Source organism: Chroicocephalus ridibundus, chromosome 3, assembly GCF_963924245.1.
Source record: "Chroicocephalus ridibundus chromosome 3, bChrRid1.1, whole genome shotgun sequence".
In the NCBI taxonomy this organism is placed as follows: Eukaryota; Metazoa; Chordata; class Aves; order Charadriiformes; family Laridae; genus Chroicocephalus; species Chroicocephalus ridibundus.
Window position 1 is genome coordinate 102,734,487 of NC_086286.1, and position 26,556 is coordinate 102,761,042.

A 26,556-nucleotide genomic window follows, 5' to 3' on the forward strand; every position below is an offset into this window, starting at 1 on the left:
TAATCCCTCAGGTCCTGTACCATATAAAACAATGATGTATGTCAGAGAGAAATTGTCATTCAAACATGAAAGCTGTATAACAGAAAGTTTTCAATTACTACTGATTCACAATTGTTAAAAAAAAATTTTTTTCTTAACTTTGAATATGCTCAAAAATCCAAGCACATTGATCATCAAACAGGATGACTTTCTACATCATGATCTTGAAAGGATCTTGAATGTTTTCCAGCTATTAAACATTACTTAGTACATTAGATAAGACTGGTCATAAGCACTTTGTAAGTTTTTGAGGAATGACAAGTGAATGAGTAATGAAAAAATCTCTGTCAGTAGCTGAAGATCATTTGCAGGATGTTTTGAAAAAAATAAAGTATGATACAGTTTTAAAATTAGAATTATGCCCTGATTGCATTTGTAGTAAGAGAAGATAGAAGAGAGAATCAGTGACAAATTATTGGGTCATAACTGTGACTCATTTAAAAATCTCATTACAGCAAAAAGAATAAATGGAATGTGATTTCACTCAGTGATATACACTCTCGGTTATATACTCTTCTTTAGATCTTGGTTTTTCCACATACAGCATTACCTTAACCTGATACAGACATTTTCTCTGAAAAAAGCATTTACATTTCAAAAAATTACATGAATTATTTAGTGGTTAAAACCTAACAAATGGCTGAATATAGATTATTTTATGTGAAAGATTTAGTCCTGACACATTAATTCAGCAAACTGTGCATACATGGATTATGAAAGCAATATTAGAGAGAGGACTGAAATTTTATCTTGAGGATCCTAATTTTTTCATTTTCTTAACACCAGTGGAAATTACTCTGATCACTTCTGGATCAAATGCAGCATAGGAAAGAATAATTTCCTTGAGCAAACAAACTTGGTCAGAACAAAAAAGACTGATAATATTGATCTTAAGTCTGAGCTTCAGATTAATTGCAACTGCCCACATAAAGAGCTTTAAGAAGTAATTTTAACTCCATCATGCACTGAAATGAATTAAATCTAATAATCAAGACCATTTCAATAATAGATTGGAGGTTATGATAATTCATTATATAGCTGGGGACAGTAGAAATGCAGAAGTCCCCTGAAGTAAAATGCGTTGGTTTTTCACCAGCCATTCATCCAAGAGGGGGGAACATCCCGCACTATGACCTTTCCCCATCACCCCAAACCCCACATCCCTCAGCCTCTCCGGTTACACTGCCCTGGGGTATGAGCAGGAACCTGCATTTCCAAGTGCTGCCAGCAGCATCCATGACTGCAATCAGATAGTATTCAGGCCAAACAACTCTTTTGGAGTCCCTCACTCCCTGCTGAAGTCTCTTTGTTTCTCTAAGAGGTCAGGGATCTTCGTTGCAGGGTTCAGCAGAAAAAAATCAAAAGGGAAATTCTGGGGTTATTCCAGCACTAAATGATTTGCTGGAGGGCCCATAAACTGCAGTGCTGCCTTCAGAGGAGAGCAGGCTTGGTGGGTTGACCTCAGCCAGTGGGGGAATCAATCCCAGCCCTGGAAAGCAGAGCTTTGTTAACATTTAACTCCTCCTGCACAGCCCCAAATTCCTATTTCATCAATGAGCAAAGAACTGTCGTGGGAAAAAAAGTACCTTTCCAGCACCCAGATATTGCGCAAATTTTCAACAAATCCAGCTCAAGGTCATTTTACTCATTACGGACTCTGACGTGGTAGAGCTGCCTTTGAGGGCACTACTTGCCCAGAAAATGTCCCTGGATGAACCACAATGCATATGTCTGTTTTATTCACTGTGGAATGCAATTTGTGTTTTCTAATATGTTGATACAAGGACACTGGACACTTAAATTATTTCAGCAATAATATTATCATCTTCCAAACTTACCATACCTTGCACTGGTCCATTGTCCATGATTTCTTTCATTATATCAGTTTCCTAAGGGGAGGTGAGAGCAGCAGCAGAGAGGGCAACGAAAGATAAAACATTCTATTAAATAAAATTATAATTCATACTAATTTATCAGTGTGTATATATATATGGTATAAATGTACCATTGTACTTGTATTTCTGCCAGAGAATATTTGGTTTACCAAATGAAAAAAAATCAGAAGCATGTTTAAGGAACACTAGTGCAAAGTTATGAATGCATACTTTCTTTTCTATCTTTAATTTCTATAGGGCCACAAAGCGGCAGCTTTAAAGATATGGTGTAAAACTGAGAAGCTATAAAGAATTTGAACTTTTCCGAAAATACAAGGCCAATATAAACGGAAATTCACAGCTCTAGTCTTCAAGTGAACACATTTCCATAGGCCAGATGATTTTCAAGCCCCAAAGGAGAAAAATGGGTAAGACAATGGGTGAACAACATGAACTTACTTTTGAGGAGACCCTGTAGTGGGATGCACACCGGTATAACCGATTGGATTCTTCTAAAGCATTGGGACATGGCCCATTTGTATAGTTTTTTCCGATTTCGCTTGACACATAACAGTGATTTTCACCTGATGGTTCCAGGTGATCATTCCAAAATGATGGATAACAAGCATAGGATACAACCCTGTTCAGATATCGAAAATAAAAAAAAATTAAAAAAAAAAGTTGATAAGAAGCTTGCTTAAACAGTTTTGCAGTTTTATTTCAAGCTTTTAACTATTTTACAACTGTTGCATTTCAAGTAAATTCACAGAGTCCCTCATTCTTCAAAAGTGTCAGCGTCTCTCATCTTCAACTGGAAGGCGTTTGCTGCAATTCATATGCATGATGTTTATGATTAAGTTTCAGCTGCATCAGTCCTCTCCACACCCTTCTCCAAAGACAGGTAGGGTAGAAAATGTGTTTCAGCACTTGTCATTTAGTATATTCATCTCATTAACGATGCATGAAAGTTCCACACGGAATAAGATCAATAAATTACCAATGTTGTCAACACGATCCATTCAGCAAAAATGGCTTGTGAAACGGGTATATTTGCAGCAGAAATTTTTTAAGGGAAATAAATAATTTTCTAGTTTTATCTACATTTTCTACAGGAATGATGGTGAAAAGCTACAGGTATTTTTACTTCTTTTAGCTAAAAAGTCTCTGACCTTCCATTTTTCTGACGATATAAAAGGAACATTTTTGTGAACATTTGTTGGGATAAAAAGTCTTATATTCATTTTTTAAAGGTTTGCTTACAAACTGGTGTCCTCTTTGCTTATGAGTAAATGTGGTGCTTCTTCCCAAGAGGTATAACCCGTAGTGATTAATACCAATAGCTTAGTTGACACTGACAAAAAGGTTCTGGAGGGAGTGTACCTCCTTAAAAGAGAACTGAACCTTTGCTACTAGAAATGCATGGGAGATAAGAACAAGTGAGAACAGACTCAGAAAATGTTAAGCCCTGAGCTTTTGGTACATTAATGAACAATCCAACCGTAGAGCAGTACGAGAGGAACCATTTGGACAGGGGCTGGTGACTGGGTTCCTCCACCTTGATTCACAGGGGGAAATAAAAATAATATATTATGTGGAGTCATGTTGTCAGGACAGACTTTGCTCGGGCGAACCAGTGACAGAGTATATGACATAGAAGAGGTGAGACTGGGAAAGCATCAGAGAGGTGGGACTTACTGCAATTTTACAATTTTTCTATTTTGCAGTAATATTCAGGCTATTCCTTCCTTAATGGAAAAATAGGCTTGTGCCTGGAAGTGAATGTGGACCAAAGGACAAACAGAGGTAAACTTTGTGTCTTATAAACATGTGGCATCCAGTGTCCACAAAAGGCTGGGGGCTATCCCAGGGGGCTCAGGCCACAGGGCTCCTCCTGTCAGTTACTGGTTATTGGCAGCAAAGAGCCTCTCAAGGAAACTAAAATGACAGATTGTGCCATGATATCACAGGTGTATGCATGTGTCTGGTCTCTACAGCTCATGAAAACATCCTGGCTATTTCTTAGAAAAGCATTTATCTCAAAAGGTTTCCTAAATGCTGAGAGAGTTTTTGCTCACACATACGGCATTTAAATTTTTTCTAGCACTTATTATAAATTTGCATTAAAGCTTTCAATTTCAAGTTTTCAGAGTTTATCTACAGGAAATATGACTCATTTTTAACACTTTTAAATTAAATTCTATATTCTACAGAGATGTTAATTTAAAAATATCAAGTCCAGTAATAACTGGGTAGTTTCTATGCTAACAAAGATTTCAAAACCACAAAAATCCATTTATGAAAAGAATACTGGGAGAAACATGCAATAGCAAATATGTGAGTTGCATTTATTTTTTTTAAATGAAACAAAGATAAACTTGGAATAACGGGGAAAATTTCATCTGTCTGACGTGTTTTGGGTTGCAGGCTTCAAAGACCTGAAGGCAGTTAACACTGATGTTGTCAGAGGAGTGATTGTGGCGGAGCTGTGATAGCTCAGCTGAGACTTAAACCCATGCTAATTTTAGTTTTGAAAATCTCCAAAGTGCTAGATCAAATGAGGTTTGAAGCACAGGTTAAGAGCCTTCATTGCATCCAAGAATGGAGAGGGGCAGTGAAAATAAGAGGTGGTTTCAAGGTAAGGTAAGGAGGGGTTTTAATTCTTTACCTTGGCAATACATCAAATGAACTCCTGCTTCATACACTAAATTTGTTTCTTTCAAGTACCTTATTCTTCAGCCATTTTGACTGCTTGACTAACGGAACATCCTTTTTACTTCAATAAAGTGAAAGAAACCAAGCATACATTTAAAATGTGCTTACTAACAACCTGAAATACTCAAATAAAGGCACACTGAATCTTCCACTTAATATTTTATCCTTTTTATGAGATATTGTGACCTCCTAGTTTTCTACACTGCATTGCTAAATGTTTCCAAAACAATACAGTATACTGTGATAATGCCATGGAGGCCTATGAGAAAGTCTCTTTCAAAGAGCATAATTAAATAGTTCACTGAAGCAGAGTATTTTAAAATAGGCAGCCCTATAAAAGGGGGCCAATTATACTGAACTTTCTGACCCTGGAGAACTGAAAACTGTATTTCCATGCAGTATGGAGGATAATTATGTTTGCCTGCGTATAATTAGTTGTCAGGATTTTTGCAAGAAAATTTTTGCTTCAGCTGCTTTGAATAAGACACAGCATTTTCCCATTAGCATTTGGTGGTAGAAAAATTGACCCTGAGGAGAATGTCTTTTTGCTAACCAAAGTCTTTTTCCCCCAACTGGACCAACACACCCAGGAGCTGGAAAAGTAATAATTATGCTATGTGAAAAGGGATTCATAAAATCACAGAATCACAGAATGGCTGGGGTTGGAAGGGACCTTCAGAGATCATCTAGTCCAACCCCCCTGCCAGAGCAGGGTCACCCAGAGCAGGTTGAACAGGAACACGTCCAGGTGGGTTTTGAGTATCTCCAGAGAAGGAGATTGTCCATCTAAGGATTGCCTGTCTAAAGCTGTTAGGCCTTAGTTCTTCAATCTACTTAATTGCTTAGGTCTTCAATCTACTCTCTGGCAACCCCTTTTAATCCCTTCTGAGTCTCTGAAGGTATTCTGGATTCCCAGATATCCAATGGGGAATAGTAAGTATTTAGGCCAAATATACACAGGTTGTTATAATTATTTTTAAAATTTATTGTGCTTTCTTTCTATTGCCAGGTAGAAGGAAACTTTTGGTGTATATATATGTATACATATATATAACATTTATAAAATGTATCTATCTCTATATACATGATCATTCTAGTCAACACTGATCACAGGTTTCCAAAAAAAATAAAGGATTGCTGCTGAGCGCAATCAGCCCTACAAGGCAGGTTAGGTGAGCAAATGTAGTCCTCGGAGCACGAACCAGCATAAGCAGGGCAGGAGTAGGTGATCGCAACCCAGTGCAAGGAATGGTAAGACACCTATTCCTCGGTTGTACCTAGAAACACCCCAGAGGGAGCCAACAGAGGAGAAATTCATTCCCGGGGCAGGGATTTTTCCCCCCCACTCCTTTCAGTTGGATTGTCCCGCTGGAGTTATCACAGCTTCTGCATGGATGGGTCTTACTTCTGTGGGGTTAGAAGTGAAGCACCAAATGATGCACTGGCAGTCCGGAGCTGTGTGGTAATCCAGACATCATGACTCACTCTGAACTAACAGTCATTTTTTAATTTTTTCACTAACCATAGTTTCTGCAGTCATGATTAACATAATTTAACAGCTCTTTGCTGAAACATGAGTTTTCACGTGCTGAAGTATCCACACAACAGTAAACATGAAAAACATTTCAAGAAGACCTTGCCAGAAGAGCCATAGAAGAAAAACAGAAATAAATGTGAATGAGTTTATGTGCATGTACACATACACATATACAAAAATACTACTAGGAAAAAGCAGCATCCAGGGAGGAGCAGCAAAATTCTGTGTTGTGTTCATACATTCTTGGCAGAATTCATCTGAAGTCATGTTTATATGTTCAATTTATTGAAAATTTTTGTGGTTTTATTATATTTATATGTTTTAATTTTGAGATGAGAACATAATCTAAAACATTAGATTATGCTATTAGCAAGGTGGCCAAAACTAATAAGAATAATATCTTTATCGTACCCTGCAACTGCTGAGAGCCCAAGGTCCAAATCAGACCAAGGCCTGATTAGAAGTAGTATTGGCATTCAAGCATGTAAACTTTTTACTACCTGAAAATTAATTGTTTCTTCCGCATTCTTAAAGACTATAAGCTTTTAATTTCCCTTAGCAGCTAAAATAGATGTTTTCAAACCACATTGATTCCTCCCAAATTATGGCTTGTAAGTGAAATGCCTAAAATTAATAATAATTGGAAATAGAATACAGATTTATTCTGTAGTTAATGGAGGAAGACAGAGAGAAAGAGGGGGAATTAAACAGTGATTCAGCTCCACTTATAGCAGATTTCACTGTTAATTGGATGCTCAGTGATTCTGAAAAGTCAGGTCTCAGCACTGGCCTAACCTCATTGAGCTCTCTGGAAGTCTTCCATTGACTTCACTGGGGATAGTTCAGGCCAGCATTCGACTTTCCTGAAAATCTATCAAAAATCTGAGATAAGAACACTTCAGAAATCAGAAAACCAGAAGCTTTAAAACAGCATTGAACACTTGCTGTGAAAATTTACAAGCCCACACAGAAAATCAATGTGCTTTCTCCGTTTTGCAGGGTATGGAGATAATGAAAAAAATGATTGCAATATACTGGCTCATAAAATAAAAGTCACCTGAAAGTGTGAGGAAGCAAGCACTATTTAACAGGTCTCATTCAAAAGACACTTCAGACTTTTATGTCATACATTTCCATTTTTTTCATTCTCAAAGGTAAAGGGTTATGGATTATGGTGTTTCAGATACAAAAATGATTCAACTATCAGCCTGATTAATCAAAAAGGTTAATTCTTTTTTTATTATTTTTTTATACAATTTGCTCTTGGCCACTGTCGGCAACAAAATATTGGGCTAGATAGAACCTTGCTCAGACCCAGCACAGCAGTTCTTGTGTTCTTCCAGAATCTGTCCTCACAGATATTTTCTTTAAGGTGTTTATTTGTGTCTGGAACTGTTGGAAGAGGATTTGAAATATCATTTGAACTTGAGGAAAGAAAATAAGGACTTAAAAATGTTGTTTATAAAAACAGATAAGTAGAGACATTTTCATGTGTGGTACTTTGATGCCAAATCAATGATTGGGGATAAGTATGGGTAGCAGACAAGGTCTGTTAGAGCGCAGTGATGTTGTACATGTTGGACCTGACTCCATGGGGACAAGAAAGCTGGGTGAATGACTGAGAAAATAGTCTTGGACTGCAGAGATTTATTGGAGATCTCAAAAGTCTCCAAAAATTTGTGATGGTTCTCACAACTGCCCTACAGATTCTTTACTCAGTCAGCTGCAAGAGGCTGGTGAATATCATGAGGCATCTCAGGTGGCTAGGTGACCAAGCAATAACACAAGTACTTGGGACTTTGGAGGCAAAAAGACACTTCACAGGTGCACTCTGGTGAGCTGAGGTGTCCAGTCTGTATCTTTCCAGGCTTACATTGGTCAGAAAGCCTGCTCTGCACACCACTTGCACACCGGTACTCTGTGGTCAGTCCAGGAACAATCTTCTCACTACTGCGTTTATGCCAGCCTGAGCTCCTGCGTGGGTACAGCTAGGTTGGTAACAAAGTGCCTCATACAGCTTCATCCTGCCTTGCTTTCCTCATAGAAATAAGCTAACTCTTGTATACTTAAACTGTCTCTGCAGAACAGCCTGCATCACTCACCACACTGCTTCAGGTAAAAAGAAATACAGCTTTCTGGTATAGGAAGAATCATATCATTATGGGCTCACAGTGGTTATGCCCAGATAGGAATAACAGTCAGGGCAAACAGATGACTAGGAGGCTGTCCTATTGCTTCATTCTCCAGGGCTTTTCCTCTAAAAATAGCTTGCTCCAACTGTTGTGGAGATAATACTCATTAAAATGGATTTCTTATCTTATCTACACCAGCAATTCTTGTGCTCCTGTCCTTAACATGGTAGGCAAGCAAACAGTCCAGTGAGAACGAATTGTATTTACTCTCTTAAGAGCATGAGTTACTGATTAAAAGGAGCCTGTTTTTCTAGTTACAGAGAAGTGTGGCTTAAAATGTTAAGCTATAACTTTCATCTCTTCTTGAATGAAGCCTTTGCCTTTATCCCCATGAGGTGCTATGGGGCCTTTGCTGGGTGGAATCCATTACTGCCCACTGTAATCACTCACCTAAAGGGTCTCCCTCTCAAAACCTAGATCAAAACTAGTTTGGTGTTTAAACCCTGAGAGAGAAAGACAGAGGAACATACGATCTATCCCCATGGCCGTACAAAACCTGTGTCAGATCAGAAACAGTTTGGTATGCTTGAAGAAAGCAGAATGATCACTTTGTACACTGTGTCCATGTGAGTGACAGTGCTCTGGTCTTGACCTGGATCCCCAGGCTACCATGTCAGCTATGATGTCTGATACATCACGTCTGACATTCTTTTGCTCTTGTCATGGTTTGGTTGGTTGGTTGGCTTTTAACTAAGATTAAAAATTGACAGATGGCACACCTGAGATCTCTCTGGCTGTCAGTATCAGGTATATCAAAGACAGAGTAAGGGATGAGAGTGTATGAAAGTGAGAGAGGAAATAGGTTTTGGTATGGAACAGGAAGTACAAAAAAATTTCTGATAATGTGAGTAACAGCAGAATGTAATTATACAGTATATAAAATCTGGTTATCGAAAATTCTCCTGGAAGCAATTTCCAGGCATATGAAGTTCAAGGAGTTGACTGGGAACAAGCAGCACAGATTTACCATGGCAATTTGTCACTGATGAGATGATAAGATGATGATATGATCTGACCATGATGAAATGACCGGCTCCATGGAGAATAAGAAAAGCAGGGGATATCATTTACCTTGACTTTAGCAACGTTTTCAAAATGGTCTCCTGTGGTGTTCTTCTAGTTTATTGGACTAGGTACGTTGCTTACAAGGTCAGCAACTGAACTGGACTGTCATGCTGAAAGGGTGACAGATCAAAGTGACTGGTGTCAGTTTACTAGTGGCATTCCTCAGGAGTCAACACAGTGGCAACACAGTTTTGCATCTCTATTAACAATCTGGAGAGTGCAACACAAGGCACCCTCCGTAAATTTGTGGAGGATGCCAAATTGGTGGGGAGTGTTTAGTATGCAGGGCTTCCATTCAGAGCAATGTTGACAGGCTGAAGAAATGAGCTGACAGAAACCTCATGAAGTTCAACAAAGGCATAAGCCAAATCCGGCCTCTGAGCCAGAACTGCCCATGCAGCAGTACTGGCAGGGCACAGGCTGTGAAGAAAACACTTTCACAGAGAAGGACCTGGGATCCCGATGAGCAGAAAGTTGAATGTGGGTCAGCAATGGGCCCTCTCCGCAAACACAGACAATCAATACTTGGCTGTGTTAGCAAGAACACAGCCAAGACATTGTGAAAAGTGATTATTCCCCTCAAACTGTCACTTGTGAGGTTACATCTGGAGTACTGTGTTCAGTTCTGCTATCCCCAGTAAAGACACTGACAAACTGAGCAAGTCCAGTGGAAGGCATTTAGGGGACCAAAGCATATGATATGCAAGGTGCTGCTGAGGCAGCTGAAGTTGTCAGCCCAGACAAGAGAAGGATGAAAGGGGATCTAATTACTGTCTTCGACTACATAAGGAGAGGTCTTAGAGGAGACAGAGCAAGATTCTTCTTGGAGATGCACAGTGGAAAGCTGAAAGGTCACAAGTTGTACAAAGATTAGATATAAGAAAAAAATGTTTGACCACAAGAGTAGTCAAACAAAGTGACCTGCTGCAAGAAAGGTTGTAGAACCTCCATCCTTGGAGATACTCAAAATATGATCAGAGACAAGGCCTGAGCAGCCTGATCTAATTTCAGAGTTAGTCATGCTTTGAGCAGAATGCTGGACTAGGTGACATCCAAAAGTTCGTTCCAACCTAAACCATTCTGTGATTCTATAAATTATTATGTGTCATTTTAAAAAGTTTCTAGCTGTTCTTGTGGAGTTTGAGAGCTGTTGGCTTTGCTTAGTTTGACCTGAAGGAATAAGGGCCTTGGTATAGTCCTTCCCACAGTGTTACATTCTGGCATGAGCTTGGGATGGGGTGATTACAATTTGCTTTATAGAAAGACAATGTTTGATCCTTTTGAATATTCAAAATGTTGTCTCATGCAACTGGCTGCTTACTCAAGGTTGTTTAAGATTAAGAGCCTGTATCCCAAGAACCACAGAAGCTCTGAGTCCTTTTATGGTATTGCCTTTGATATAAAAAATCCTTTCTTGTTTGTCTTGCTGTTAGAGAGGCTACCATCTTCCCCAGTCGTATTACAGCTGATGACAACACCTAGAATTAATGAGGCTTAAATGGGAGCTGGGTGGTTGCAGAATTTTCTCACTGAGACCCCTCATTCAAAATAGTCTTTGCTTGTTTCTTTGGAAGTATTTTGTAGTTCCTGGGCTTCATGAAGGTGATTTAAAGAAGCTGTAAATGAGAGAGTGATAGTCTTGATGAAGTCATACAGTTAATTTGACCTAGGACAGAGCTAAATGCCTCTTTTTGAAAAGTCAGAAATCATCATTGTAACACAAGCAACCTTGTAACTTAAGCAACTGGTTCAAGTTAAAACAATCTAAAGAGACAGATAAAATATTTACCCATGTGTTTTCAGATATCTCCAAGCACCATCAATACTTCCACCATTACATCCATGTTGATTCTTGGTATCACAAGAGATCAAATTCTGAGCGGAAAGGTTGTCTGTGATCTGACCCTTAGAATGAATTGCTATTCTATCTGCTGCAACACCTGTTTTGAAATAAATTTCCTGTTATCAAAAACAAATAATTACTCACAACTTCACACTGGTTATTGTGAAAGAGGGATTGAAACAATACAGATACAATCTGTACCAACTTTTGGGAGAGAGGATTGTGAAACTGCAAATCGTCACGAGCAACTTTTCTGTGGTATTATAAACCCATAGATTTACTGGTTATTATAAAGTCACACACATTTAAACATTATGTAATTTAGTCTGATAATCTCTACCATGTTTGTAAATGCATATTCATCTCTGGTTGACTTCAGCAGAAGATGCAAATACTCCCCCACCTCTCTGCAGCTGAATCTCCAAATCTCTTTTCTTTCTTTTCTACCTTTTTTCCCCTTATTTGAGAAAAAAAGAAAAGCAAAAATGAACAGTCCTCTGAAGAATAAAATTCAAGACTGAAAGTATGTATTGGGTTTACTGGAAAGAATATTTGGAAAAGCTGATATTAATATGTAAATGTGGGATTCATTGGACCTGCTTCCCTTATCACATAAAATTCTTCTTCTGAGACAGACACCTTAGATATCTCAACTCAATCAGATAGTCATAATTCTAAGTACTAATATCTTTATGGATTGATCTAAAGGCAGACTATGTTAACTAAATTGTAGGTGAAATTAAGCCACTTCTCTTTTCTTTAACAAGTGACAATGAAATTATTATTAAGGCCCAATCCCAGTCATTAATTGTGCTTAAATTAAATTTTTATTATTGTTAGCCGTATTGTTAGCCCCCCATCAAAATCAACACTAACTTCAGTGAACTCTGGATAAGACTCCAGAAGAGTGAATTTGCCAAGGGCAGCTGAAAACAACTGTGTTTTGTGATTTTGTGAGGTGTCACATGATAATGAATTTATTTTCATAGGCATAAAAGGTTTTTACTGAAGACTTTTGGAGTACTTACAGGAATTACTCATGATATGAAAAAATGACACAGCAGTGCTTGTCTATTTGTTGAGCAACAATTAATTGTACAACAAAGGATTGAAAATTCAGATTGAAAATGTTAAATGCACTTAAACAACATGGGAAGACATCTCATAATATTTAGCATTGAAAATAATTATGTGAATTAAAATCAAAACATTTATTTATGAAAAGGAAAATTTAGACTGAATATCTTAAAAGTCTTTCCCTCGGTGAGCTCTATTCATCTCTGCAGTAATCGGTCAGGAGGGCTGTTAGAAGCTCTCTTGGTTTTCTCTTTTAAAACTACACTGGACAAGACATACTGGTTACAGCGTGTGTTTGGTCTGGCTTTGGCAGGGAGCTGGGATTAACTGACCTAAATGCTCCTTTTCTTCTCTTACTGCTGTGATTTAAAGAATCAGTTGCAGAAACCTGCACCCATGAGGACCCCCTGGCCGGATCAAGTCATAAAGATTTATTGCATAATTTTCTTCTCTACTTTTATATATCCCAATATGTACTGAGATTTATTGCAGTAAGAACAATGAACATAACTGATTGCTGTAGATTCTTTGGAGAAAGTGACACAACACTTAGGCCCATTTTTCATAAAACCAGAGGTCGTAGCACATGATGTTGAATTGCATTACTGACATTTCTTTGCTTACAGAATTTGAAAATAGTTCATTCCACAAATATCTGAGCAGTTTCAGGGTTTTCTTCTCATAAAATTTTTAAAAGATTGTACATAATTTACTTGAATAGCAGGGCTTGGACAATGGCAAATGCACAAATATATAAATACACGTAAAAAAAATAAAGCCTACCCATTTTAAGATTTCAAGTCAAGTATGTAGCTGTGCAAGCAAGGGATGAAGATTTTTTAAAAGTTACTCTACCAGTTATGATAAAATACATTAGTCAATTCATTTTATACTTTCTGTCACCAAAAACCCCCCTATGTTACACAAACTTACACAAAGCAAACAAATCTCTACAGCTTAAATTGACTTTTTAAGACTTAGGTACAACTTAGAGGGAAAGCTGTAGCAATTTTAAATGTTCCTATTTGCTGACAAAAGGTGAAGGCAAGCTGAAATTACTTCATTACTAATCACTACAAATTTTCATCGCACATGTAACATCAATGATATTTTTAAAAGGAGAAAAAAATTGATATTACTTGCGGTTGAAAAAGCCCAGGATGCTCCACAGTTTCGTTGATCCAGAGGATCATGAATCCACTCAGGCCAAGCATAAGTGGCTGCAAAAAATGCAGGAAATTTTTCTTCTGGAAGTGAGTTTCCCTAAAACAAAATGTAGGAGATCTGTAGATGCTTCATTTCCTAAATTTGTCTTAAATTTTACCCTAATTTTCTTTTTAAAATTCTTAATTTTTAAATGGAGGAAAACTAAAGCATTGGCACCTGTGGTTTCCCAAGCCCCCCGGGGTGGTAATCCTGTGTCTGGGTGCTCTGGACTCTCTGAGAGCAGGGGAGTTCTGGCACTCCACTAACTGAGCTGGAAAGCTGAGCTCCACAGCTGCCAAACTGAATAACCTGTCCAGTTTCTCCCTGATTTTTATCTCAAACAACAATTCCCTGTGAAACATGTCAATTATGACCCAGCTGTCATTTTTGGAAAGAAAAGCCTTCTGCTACAAATAGCAGTGAAGTCAGGTACCTGTTACCTCATTCTCCTTTACACGTGGCTGTAGGTAGGAAATTTTAGTTACCATGGGAGAGGCATCAGTACAGTCTATCATTGATTTGTCTTTCACACAGAGGTTTTTCAACTGCCAGCACTTATTCTCATCAGCAATCTGATGTTGAGTTGATGGGAATTCATGGTCTGCTCACTAAAGCCATTTGGAAAGCCGTTTTTGGCATCTTTATCTCTCAGCCTTAATTTGCGTCCTCCAAGCTTTGCACATATATCTGCATATGCAAGAACCATCTGGTACAACAGCTAATAATCTGCTCTGTGTTCAACACATCACAACTATTGACCCTTTTTTTTACTGTTGAACTTTACAGAATGATTGCTTATACTGTGCAGGGAAATAGGAATGGCAACACAGAATTGCAATATTAGGCCATCTAGTCTATCAGTTTGTCTCAAACAATTGTTGATAACATCTGTTCCAGGTGAAAATACAATACACAAAATATGATAATCTGATCCTAAGCAAAATATTCCCTGATTCTTCTTTCTCAAAAGCAGGCTTATACCCTGAAGCACAATGGCTTCTATACCATTCAGATTCCTTTATTTTACTTTGATTTACTTAGTTTTCTAATTATGTACAAGACTACATACCTTTTCCTAAGATGATTTAAAATTTGAGTCCAGTTCTTTCAAACTATTTCAGGACTCTTTGGGTAACCAAACTTTACCACTTTGTCTGTATTCAGCTCGCTTTGTTGAGTACATTGTGAAACAGCGGTGCCTCCATTCAGCTTCTACACCTGGATTTCCCAGGAAAACCCACAGTTGAGAAGAAGTGGGTAAGGAAAAAAGAAGCTTGTACCTCATGTCTGTGTCTGACATTACATTGGGATACAGCCCCAACACAGAGACCGACACAGTCTGGGCATATGCCCAGACCCAGTAACTCTCAAGTGCTTCTAGGCTCACTATGTTAGATGGAGATTGTGAGTCCTAAATACCATTAAAGTACACTGCAAGCTGTTAAGTTGCTTAAGTGCTTTTGAAAGTTTTGCCTCCACCCATAACAAGCCAGTAATCTTTAAAATCTTGCTAAAATATTTATCTCAATATTTTGATTAATCACTTTCAAAAGCCTGCTTTTTCAAAAGCTTGTTAGATACATGGGACTTGCAACCACAAATGACACACAGAAAGTAACAGCTAATTTAAAGAATCTCTTGCTAAATTATCGTTATGTTCATTATTAATGAGCAAGCACAAGCACAATATTTACTTTGAAGATGAATCATACAGGTGAAATCCCAGACAAATAGCATTTCTTTTACATGATATGACTGCTCACTATCAACCAGTTAACAAGCAAAATTTGTCAAAGGTTGTTTAGGTCACTTATGTAGGCAATGGCCGCTTACAATGCTACAAATGAGGCATCTGAGAAAAGCAAAATTCCAAATAGATCTTTGGCCTGAGACAATGTGTTACTTTATGTATTGCTAAACTACTGCCAATATAGTTAATAGCCTCATATTGTAAATCCCAGTGCAAATCCCTCATTAACCCTCAGCCTTGCCATTTAGAAATGCAGGACTGACCTGTAGCCAGAAACATTAGCTTTTTGTCTGAGAAATTGCTATCCCGGTATTGAGAAGCATTGCTGTTCTATGACAAATAATAAGTCTAGACAATTGTTTCTCAACGTATGCTCCATGGACCAGCATCAGACAGCAGAATGCAATCAGCAAGATGACTGGCAAGCTATTTTTAAACCTTCGTATGTACTCTCTGCAGCGAAGCTAGCAGTCTGGCTAGTGGATATAAAAGAACACTAGTACTTCGTCTATGACTTCTTCAGAAAAGTTTGATGGCCCATCAGAGGAAAAAGGCTGAAGATTACTGAAATTGTAAATGTGGAAATAGTTTTTCTGAGGAAAAGCAATATTATTTTTTTTTTTAAGGTAGGAAAAATGTTCTGGACATCACTTGCTTTGTGAAGACAAAATGGGCGTGCATGACCTTCAGTTTGCAGGAGGGAGATCTACAGCTGCTGAGCTTTTTTACCATGAAAAGCCATATATCAGAGGAACAGCTGGTGTACTTTGTATACCTTCAGCCTGTCTTTATGAGTTCTTTGATACTTAACCCAAAATGGTGCCTTTTTACTGAACCACTTGTTCCATTTTCTTGTAAAATGGCACTTAGGCGAGCACCTTGTTGCCAGCAGGTGCAGACCCCACCATTGCAATGTACCTCTTGCCAGAACATGTGCTGACAGAATACCACCAAACATGTATCACAATGTGTTTTAAAGGTGTGGCAGTTATTTTTATGCTACATAGAACTTCAAAAATGATTACACTATCTATCTCCTGCAGGAAGTAAACACATTCACGAAGCCTTCTCAGGTAATACACGTGACGCTATTGGGAGCTTCAGCTTTGTCAGGAGTCACAACAGTTTTAGTGGTGTATTTAGCTGTCGGTCCACCTTCAGGTCTAGCCATACTCTGCAGCAGATCCTCAGTTCAAATTTAGTGTCTTTTAGGTATTCTAATGTGTCGTCATGTTTAACTACCCTTCCAGACCAAAGCATCACCTTATTGAGCAGGTATAGTCTTTTATTAATAGCAGAGCTTTTAAAAGCTCTATGAGCAACTTCAAGAAGTTTGTGTTTTCCCTAAGATGAAATGTAGCGCTCTCACACCGTTTAATCTGAAGTTATGTTATGAAGCTATATTTGTAGTTGGATATATCAATCAAAGACTCTCTACTCCACAGTCAAACTTTTCAACACTGCTGAGAACTACAACTCTGCCATAGATGTAAAGTAGTTACACAGAGAGGCTTTACATTCTTTAATCTTCCATGCAATTGAGTAAGAAGCCCCCTCTACACAAAAATGCCTTTCTCAAGCATACCCAAAAGGCAGTAGAAAATAATCAGAACAGCAGGCACTTAGGTACCAGAAACTGCCATTTATTCCCTAAGTAGTAGACCAGTGGCATGCTGAAGAAATGTTTTTTATTTAAAGTGAAAAAAAAAAAAAGAAGTGCATTTAATGAATGGGTAGTTATGGTTTTCTTTCGCCATTAGCAAAGGTACCAGGTTTTAATCAGGTCAGCACACGATAGAGCCAAAATGTCCTGAACCCTAATTGTAGCATTTTTATCAACTAAATATATGACTTCGGGCAAATGACTTGCAGTTTTCTCACTTGCAATTTGGGAAAAGCAGTAATAATCCCAAAGAATGCATGAATATTTAATTAGTGCCAATTTATCCACAGTAAGTAACTAGTACCTTGGCCTGCAGGGGAATTAGTACTCAACAAAGTCACTTAAAGGTCAAGCCATTAAGGTTTGGAGAATGTCTCTGAAAAACATTAAAAAGTCATTATTTCTAAATTTCATGATTCATATCTTTTTACTCTCTTCTGAGCTGTCACCTAGTTACAGGTGAACCTTAACAGAAACAGTCATGAAAACTCACTTGTTTTTTATCACTTATGACTTCATAAGTGTGTTAGTATGCTTCACAAAATATCAGTGACGGAAAATTATTCATGGAAGGCAAAGTGTGTCTGAAAAACTGGTAAAACACTTATCTTAAATAGTGCCTGGAAGTTAACTCCATGGATACTGTTGGTTTGCCAATTGGAAGAATCTGTTGATGTGCTCCTGGTAAGGCAAATCCATGCTATGAAGCTGTTGCATCATGCACTGATGGTAGTTATGGAGCTGGCTATGACTGAAGAAAACCTTTTTCTTTTTTTTTTTTTCATGTTTTTGTGAAGTGTTAAAATGTGGCAGATAGATAGATAGGAAATTTTCTGAGGGAGAACAAGGACACTAAAGAGATGATCTAGTTGAAGATGTCCCTGCTCATTGCAGGAGGGGTTGGACTAGAGGACTTTAAACTATTCTATGATTCTATGATGTTCTTCTAGAAAACTGTAGAAGGGGACATAATCAGGAAGACTTGGAGCTTCACAGGAACCTTCAGAGAAAAACACTTTTACATCAAGACTAGCTAAAACAGAAACCACTGGATTAGGAGCAAGAAAGTTCTAATAATTCTGAAGAGATGCCATAGGTAGGAGACAGGCTCATGCACAATTCAGAGCAATTTTCTGCAAGATCAAAGAATTCTCCAGAAGCTGAGAAAGTCATACAGAGATTATTATTTTATATTTTTAGCTTTTAAAAGTAGAGAGAAAGTTTTCTTAGAATCTTGTACAAAGCTTTTGGAAGTAGATAGAAAGATTTCTTAGAATCCTATGCAAAGCTTGTGCTTCCAGCACATGTAGGACTTCCAAAGGGCTAAATGTATGAGTATGCAAAGCTGGATTTCTGGAGACGAATTCATTGAAGCTCCTTGGATGTCTGGCAGGGTCAAAGGTAGTTGGGTTGTGACTCACAGATTTCATAAAAAGATAGCGGAGAAAATATGCCTGCGAAATGTATCAGTGGAACAAAGGCTGTAAGTAGTGTAGCAGTTAAAGAAGTTACGGGAAGTTTAATAACAATGATTCAATAGGCTGCACATTATGCAGGACCACTGAGTGAACTACCGCAAACTGAATGTAAAAGAGCAAATATCATAAAGGATTTCTTGTAACCTTCCCTTTCTTGTTTTCCTAGGTGGGATTTGTCTCGCCTAGCTACATATCTAGTAATGTAGATGTCAAACTCTGAGCTAGGTACATGATATCCACTTTTTGCTTCTGCTATATAAGCATCACGTATTCCTCAAGGAAAAGCCAACAACAACAAATCTACCCCAGTTCTCTTGAGTCTCAATGCAGTTCACTTGTAATTTGTGGTAGATATCTACTAAGTATTTCATTAAACTCTTTTATGTCGTTGTCTTATTTTGACTTGCCATCTTCAACTGAAACGGATCCTTCTTTGTCTGTGAAGAGTAGTCTAGCAAACCACATGAGGCAAAACTCCAAAGCTTAATTTCTGTCACCTTCTGGCTCTGACAGGCCTCCATAGTGTAATTTTGAGCAAGCTGGCCATTCTGGGCCACAACCCACAGAGGTACAGGGAGCTGACTTTGTGTGGGACAAAGAACCAGTCTGCATCAGCCAAAAGGGTTAAGATAGATTGTTAAAATTTAATGTGAGAGAGGCACATGGCCCTCCCCTTCTTTCCCAAATTCCCTGTCAAGTGGTAGCTCTGCACTGCTGTCCTCACAAGGCCTTCCATGATGTAGAAACCCTTCTGCCATACACGCATACAACAACCATCAGTGACTGACTTCAAATAGATAATCAAATGGCATCACTTGCCTGAACTATATAGAAGCCAAAGATAAAAACCTGTTATATTTAACATCGTTTGCAAACCTTTGATCTGTCTACTGATTCTTGCAATTTTTTCTAATTTTGCTATGGTGAGGTAGTTATTTTTTTCAGTCTATGATTTCCATAATTTTGGGTCTTCTCAGAAAGAAGCTAAGTAACTGATACAAAGCATTGGAAAATCTACTCTGGATTCCATAAATATGCAGTTCTTCTTTAATTGTTTAACCTGCCTATATAACTTAAAGCATATTTGCTTTGCTGTGGAACTAATTTGAACGTAAATATATGATAGGAAATTTAATTTAGCTGCCATGAAAATGGCCATGGCCAAGAGGTTTATAAAGCTGGTAGTAGAGAATCATCTCATTTTCCTTTGTTTCCCATCATTTTTCTTTCCATTTGGCCAAAACCTCAGCCTCCTACTGCATCTTTACGTTGCTTTATCCTATGGGCTTTCAGAACTTGCTGCTTAGTCTCAGCTGTTAGCCTTAATGAACTATGCCAGATTTATTTTTTTATGGTTACAGCTATATGCGCAATGATTAGCAAATGGAGAGGATAGTATGGAACCATCCTAAAGAAGCAAAGATTTCAAACACCAGTGATCTACAATAAGTTAATACTGGTGCACAGCTTCACAATGGTTAGCATTTACTTTTGCTCCTCCTTGTTTGATTTCCATTAATAGGACCACACACTCTACGGCTTGGAGAAATATTCTGGGAGCTTCACGTTCAACATCGAAGCATTTAGTGTTAAATTTCTGCATCATAGTCTTATAATTGTTCATGTTTATTTTTCCATGTCATAAAGTTATTAAAAAATGTAACAATTTTACATGACACTTACTGGACTTTCTCTCATATTCAGCAAAGAATGAGATGGAGGGAAGGTGCCCAGGCGCTTTTTGAAACCTTCTTCCACTGTCATTCCCCAGAACTGACTGTAGTTGTCAGCCTTCCATCTTCCACACAGACAGAAAAGAAACAAAACCTAGGTTAGAGATACCACCCACATTAATACCTTGCTCCTTTGCAAAAGCACCGCTAACAATAACAGCCAGAAATAAATCTTTCAAATTACATTTCAAAATCTTGTATTTGGTATGTATGAGAAAATATTTAATATGGGCTCTTCCACTGAAAATGAGTGTAGGATAGAGCAACACAGCAGTATATGAAAAGTGGTGATTTGAGGTCAGCATCATGTCAGCCTGCAGAAGTTGAGCTTCAGAGAAGTACCGGAAAACAAGATGCTCAGTCAGAACAATTACTGTTGTATTGAAGTTACACTCAAATTATGCTTCAGACCAGATGCCCACAGAGAACAAAGAGCTTCACGTAGTGAGCCTTCAAGCTCTGGTGTACCAGCAGCGAGACACTTGAACCCAGCAATAAGCCCGGCTGAGACCTTCTTGCCTGAGTTTTACACCAATAGCCAGCTTGAGAGAAAGGGCTCCCCATGGCTCTTTAATTATTTTCTCCCTACTGTCAGGTAGATTAGACTCAGATTGTAGCATTAACCCTGCAAACTATATGCACAACAGAAAAAAACACAACCTTGCAGCCATACACGTTTGGAACACACTGAAATTTATTATGACTGGAGAAGAGCTGAGCCACAGGGGAGAGCCTTCTCTTTACCCATTTCTTTATTGCTTATCTATGTGGAACAAGGAGGTGGGATTCACGCTGCCTAAACGAGAAGCCTCGTCGCTCTTGGTCTGCCTGTAGTCAGTGAAGAGTGCAAGCACCTGCAGAAGTTGAGTCATATCTCAGGTGGGCTTAAGCACCCTGTGGCAAACCTCAATGCTTACCGCTGGCAAGAGAGAGGTGAAGGGCTCCAGGTGCCTAACTTAATTGTCTGTCCTAACTCGGTTGGTTTGAATGTCTCTGTTAGTTCTGTTTTACGTCAAACCAGGACACCCATGAAGTACAAAATGTTTCAGCATTGAGTCACAGCTTGAAATCTGGGCAGGTTTCATCGCTGAATTTAGCACCCCAGCTCCTAGGGAAGCAACCCCTGCATCTCCCAAGAATCCCAAGGCAGGTGTCTGGTACTGGGGTGTCCCTAATCCCTCCAAACTACCTGAAGGGAAAGGAACTGGTAACAAGAAAAATACCAATGCCCCACAAAAATCTGATATCTTCATCGCCATTTGGCCCGTTCTCTCCTTTTCCAGCGCTACCTAGAGTCCTGTTATGTGGGACAATGGTCCTGAGGGAGGAGAAAAAATTACTTTAAATATCTATCCCAAGTAATAAATAAAGTGAAGAGTAAGGGAAGATGATGTAAATAGCATTTTGTGAGCAAAAAAGACTGTACTAAATTTGGAGAATGTTTTAGGTGGATGTTTACAGTGTCAACTCTTACCAGCCTGAGACTTTCAATAACTTTCTATTTGAAACTCTAAAATCTGACAGAGATTTAGGAAAGTTTCACGGATGTACATTTACTGTCAAATTGCTGTGTTGTAACTGGGGAAGAAAGGGGTGGGGAGGACTGCATAACTTGTAACTTGCACATACATACAATAAGCAACACAGTGGTTTACAGCAAAACCTTAAAAAGAAAGTGTTCTCACCCATAATCTCCAGAATTGATGTGCTGAATTAAGTCTTGGCGAACAAGGCACACTTCTTTTGAACACTTCCAGAGACTTTGGAAGCATTTGCTGAAAGGGCAAGAATATCACTGAAAATGAATTGTCAAAGGAAAAATATATACTTTAACAGCAGAAGGAAGATGGAGGAAAAAAAAGCATGAACAATATAAATGTCACATGGTATTTATGAAAACACAATGATACGTTGTGCTACTTCACTACCTAATCAATCCTAGTTGGAGCAAGGTGGGAAGGTTTACAGCTTGTGGGAAAGGTTGCATTTGAAAAACTTTGCTTCCATCTTTGTGAGACCAAACCAGAGGAAAAAGGCAATGTCCTGTAAATGAGATGTTTTGAGGAAGTTTCACTCTGGAAACCCAAAAAGGAGCTGTGTGGCCATAGACACCTTACTGCAAGGACCCTGGGCTAAAGGCAGGGCAGTGGGGGCCCCAGCCCCATTTGGATGCTGCTGGAGTCCCGCGGGCTGCCCTGGGACTGGGTGTGTAGGGCTGGTTTTTGGAGAGGCAAAGCTGGGAGGAGGCTCAGGCAGCCAACTGCCAGGGCTGGCAGCAGAGCTCCCCTGCCTGCGCTGCCCGCTCCTGTCCCAGGGCAGGGAAGGGGATGCTCAAACAGTTCAGCCCTTTCCTACATAAATATACATACATATATTCTTCTCTTATGAAATAACGTGAGGTCTCATCACTTGTGCTAATGAAACAGAGGAAGATGTTCTAAAATAATCCCCTAAGATTTAATGGTATTTGTCTTGTCTGTGTTCAGGTCAACGCCCAGGACCAGGCTGCAACAATTTCGACTCAGGTCAGAGCAGCAGATTGACAGAACACGAATAGAGTTAGGCCAGTGAGGAGGAGATTTTAATATGCCCATTTTCATATCTCAATTAGAAAGCCCATTGAACTCTTGCCATTCTTCTAAATTGGCCGTAATCTAGTCCTACAATACCTTAATACAGTACTACTCTTACAGCCATTGTGATTTGATTACATGTTTAATATGAATTTAGGGATGCTCACTACCTTAATTCCTGTTTCATGACATATGCTAAATGAAATTCAATTTGCTGTTCTCTGAAACGTTACCAGGAATTGCAGTTGTCTTTAATTATTGTTCCTTCTCCGTAATATCGGCCGTCTTTATAACAACCTGCCAACATAACATACACATGTGTGAAAAAAAAATAATAATTTTTAAAGTGAATTATCTCAAACCTCTTGCTACTACTGAATTAATTGGTTGTATGTGGTATGCATAACTTATTTAGTTGAAACCTAAGTCAGCAACATCTGTTTCCAGTTTCTTCCAAGTAATGAATGCAGTTTGATGTATTTTAATTTTTTGCCGGGTACATTATCCTTCATAGCAAATAAAATCAGCAACAGATTCAAAGCGCCCACTGAAAAACTATTATCTTACATGTAAATAAAAACAATTCTTCAAATAACATTATTCTCCAGTAATAAACTTAAAAAGAATACATTTCTAATAGAAATAAGTTAAAATAGAAGTAAGTTAAAATATAAATAAGCATTTCCAGTTGTATAATTTAAAAAGAATAATAACTATTCCAAACCTTTTGGTGTTTTTTTTTCCTCGCCAGCTTAATTCCTCTTTGAAAAATGGACAGATCAATTATGTTTCAAGGCAAATGTATGTTTCATATACTCTCCAAAACCCTGTATAAATCTTAAATGGAGTGATGATTTTTCCAAACAAATACATGCCTCCTAATTTTTTTCTTTGATAACACTTCACTGAGAAAAGACTTTGTGTGTGTTTTAAGATCTTCCACACAACCAGCGGACTTGATTGTCAAAGCTTCAGTAAAAGAAGACCCAGAGTGCCTGAGCAGGGCTTTGGATCAGGTCTATAAGAAACGTTGTACATTTATCACATGGATCTTTGTTTTCCAGCCTATTCTCACGGTTCCTCCACTGGTCAGCCTACAGGTAAACCTTAAACCATATTTTGTATTAATACGGTGTTGACTTGCATTTGCATTGTATCACGCTTTTTTCCCCACCGCAAGTGTGAGGAAAGCCATCCCCCTCTCATGGCAAGGGCTGGAGTTTGCCTGCGCAGACATAGACAGGTATGCCGTGGCTGCCTAGGCCTCCTTTATTGGCAGGAGAGAAATACGCACTTCTAAGCCCCAGCTAATTTCATACTGAAGTCCAGAAGTAGGCTAGAGCTGATGAATTAATTATAAGTGCCCATCTTCCCCTGTTAGTCGTACAGCAGGCTACGTTACCGAGCACAGACATAGGTGAGATATATCCCACCTAAGCAGTCGGAGGCCCAAAGTGTCTGCTCTAATTCAGCTTCTGCTCAGATCCGAGACATTTTTCAGAGAATACCCCAAGCAAATTACCGAAGTTTCACAGTTTGTCACAGTCTGCCACAAAGTCAGCATCAGACGGCAGCTGGAAGGAGGCACCAAGCAAGCTATTTCAAATATATCAAGGGAAGGAAGCGTTGATGCAGCATCTGAGGAACATGGCAGGGCCTCGCTGGAGCTCTGCTGGCAGAGCCCTAGAAAAAGTGAAAATGTGGACAAGTGCAGAAGCAGCTTTCTAATAACGTATGCTTAAGGAACTGAAGATTAAAATTATACCATTTCTTTAGTCTAGCTAAATTAAGATTTAGAGGGCCAGGAGTGCTGCCTGAGGCATCAATGGCAGAGAGCAGAGGTATCTACGCCAAAACACACTGTTTGTAGGAGAACACAGCGAGATTGTCTGGCTGTGAATATATTAGGTTGGAATATTAATATGTTTAGTGGGAAATTAATTAGTTGGAGAGGCAGCCTGATGGCTTTACGAATGGGATTATACGATGTGAAAATCATGATTGGAAGGAAGGCTATTTGATAAACGAGGTCTTCCTTCCCAGTCCGGCGTTCCTATACCCTTACAGCTCTTATTTCATTTGCCCCCAGTATGGATGTAAGTACTCCTGTCGGTGAAATGTCTCCAGGTTTACTCACTTGTAGGCCAGATCCTGACCATGTAGTGTAGAAGCAATTAGTAAAGAATCTGGATGTCACTTATATACCATCACCAGGGTGAGAACCAGTGTGTCGACTCTGAGAGGGTTGTTTGTACCATCAGAGTAATTGAAATAAAAAGATAATATAAACAATAAAGATAGTCAATAAATAAATCTCTAACAGTTCTTCTAATAACAAACATAAAAACAATCACAATAAAAAAATCCGGAACTTTGGTTTAGTATCTAAGGCAGGAATGTGCACAGTTTCTTCTGAAACTATACAGGAAAGTCATTGAAAGATACTGAATGCTGAGTTCATAAAGGCAAAGTGGAAGCAGTTCCACATAGTTAAATCCAGACTGGCCCTCAGCACGGGGCACCCCCATGGAAGAAGTCACAGCATAGGTTACTGCTGCCGTGCACCAAGGCAGTGAATAGGTGGGGATCCAGAAATAGAGCACCGAGCAGTTTTATTGCTGCTGATCATTCCAACCCATGTAAAACACTTCAGTTTATTGGTTTATTTAAAGAAATATGACTCAGGAAGCACTGAGAGCAAAACCACTGGCAACCAAAAGATCAAAATCTTTCAGGTGAAAAGAACTGTGGCGTATGTGGTCTTCTAGTGCTTAAATAATTCTTAGCCAAAGGCAGAAGTGTAGTCTCAGTTACTAAAAGTCAGCTAATATACTTACATCATTTCTAAAAATGCTTCATAGTTTGCTTAATCTTCAAGCATTCAGTCCTTTTTATTTCTCCATTTTTTCCCTCCAGTTAGATTCCCTCTTCCCTGTTCCTCAGACATTCCAGTTCTAGAAAGTTCCTTTAGAGATTTATTTTGTTGGTTTTTTTTTTTTCCCCTGCGGTATTTTGGTTGCTTTATTATTTTCCTTTTACTGTTTAAATTACTTACTTAACAAATACCCGATAAACGTATTTTAAAAAGCTGCAGACTTTCCATCAGGATCGCACTTTAAGGATGAGAAAAACAGGATCTGCTTTTGAGATGAGATATGAAAAAAAGATCTAAGCTCACCTACAGGACAAATAAAGGTGCTTGAATAGAGTAAATACAATTGCTACCTCTGGCAGGTATGTACGGTCCAGGAGTTACAAACCAGTGAACACACATGCAAAAAATTGGACTAAGAAAGGCCTCACCTTTTCCCCTACCTATTCCTATATCCTATCTATTTCCCCTATCCCCCTCACCTATTCCCTTATCTAAACCTTCTGTTACACTTTTACCTTCTAGAGGCAGACCTATGGCAGAACCCCGTGGAAAACTGCTGAAGGTTTCGTAGTGATTCGTTTCCCTGCAACAGTTTGCCCAACCAGACCCACGGGCTGCCAGCTCTGGAGCAGAAACTCTGCTAAATGTTTATGTAGAGCTTAGGCCAAAAACCCCCTGATCTCTTGGAAACAGTATACACCACCGCACCAAATAAATATGAAACAAATGTCTTTATTTATGTAAATCACAGAACATTCTTTTAGATGCTTAGAAACACTTTGGGGAAATCAAATTTGTTTTACAGCATTTCTGTCGCTCCCACTTATCAGATTTTGGCTGCCTGCCTGGTTTAAGAGCACAGCCTCCTGAAGAGCTTGTGGGCTGAGGGCTGGAATGCAAGCAGCAGGGCTATTGCAAAGAAACAGTTAATTTTAAAAA

The 26,556-nt window shown here is 38.7% G+C and overlaps 1 protein-coding gene across 1 annotated transcript in view; it reads right to left on the minus strand.

Moving 5' to 3' along the window:
* The window catches only part of TINAG (tubulointerstitial nephritis antigen), a 48,534-nt gene that overhangs the window by 20,663 nt on the left and 1,315 nt on the right, over positions 1 to 26,556 (minus strand). Inside the window, exons 2-8 of the mRNA XM_063330298.1 lie at positions 22,976 to 23,039; positions 21,855 to 21,944; positions 20,120 to 20,234; positions 13,479 to 13,602; positions 11,209 to 11,359; positions 2,373 to 2,553; positions 1,883 to 1,928 (exon numbers count right to left, since the gene is read on the minus strand). Coding sequence (XP_063186368.1) covers positions 1,883 to 1,928; positions 2,373 to 2,553; positions 11,209 to 11,359; positions 13,479 to 13,602; positions 20,120 to 20,234; positions 21,855 to 21,944; positions 22,976 to 23,039 — 771 coding nt within the window. The remainder of the gene's footprint in view (positions 1 to 1,882; positions 1,929 to 2,372; positions 2,554 to 11,208; positions 11,360 to 13,478; positions 13,603 to 20,119; positions 20,235 to 21,854; positions 21,945 to 22,975; positions 23,040 to 26,556) is intronic.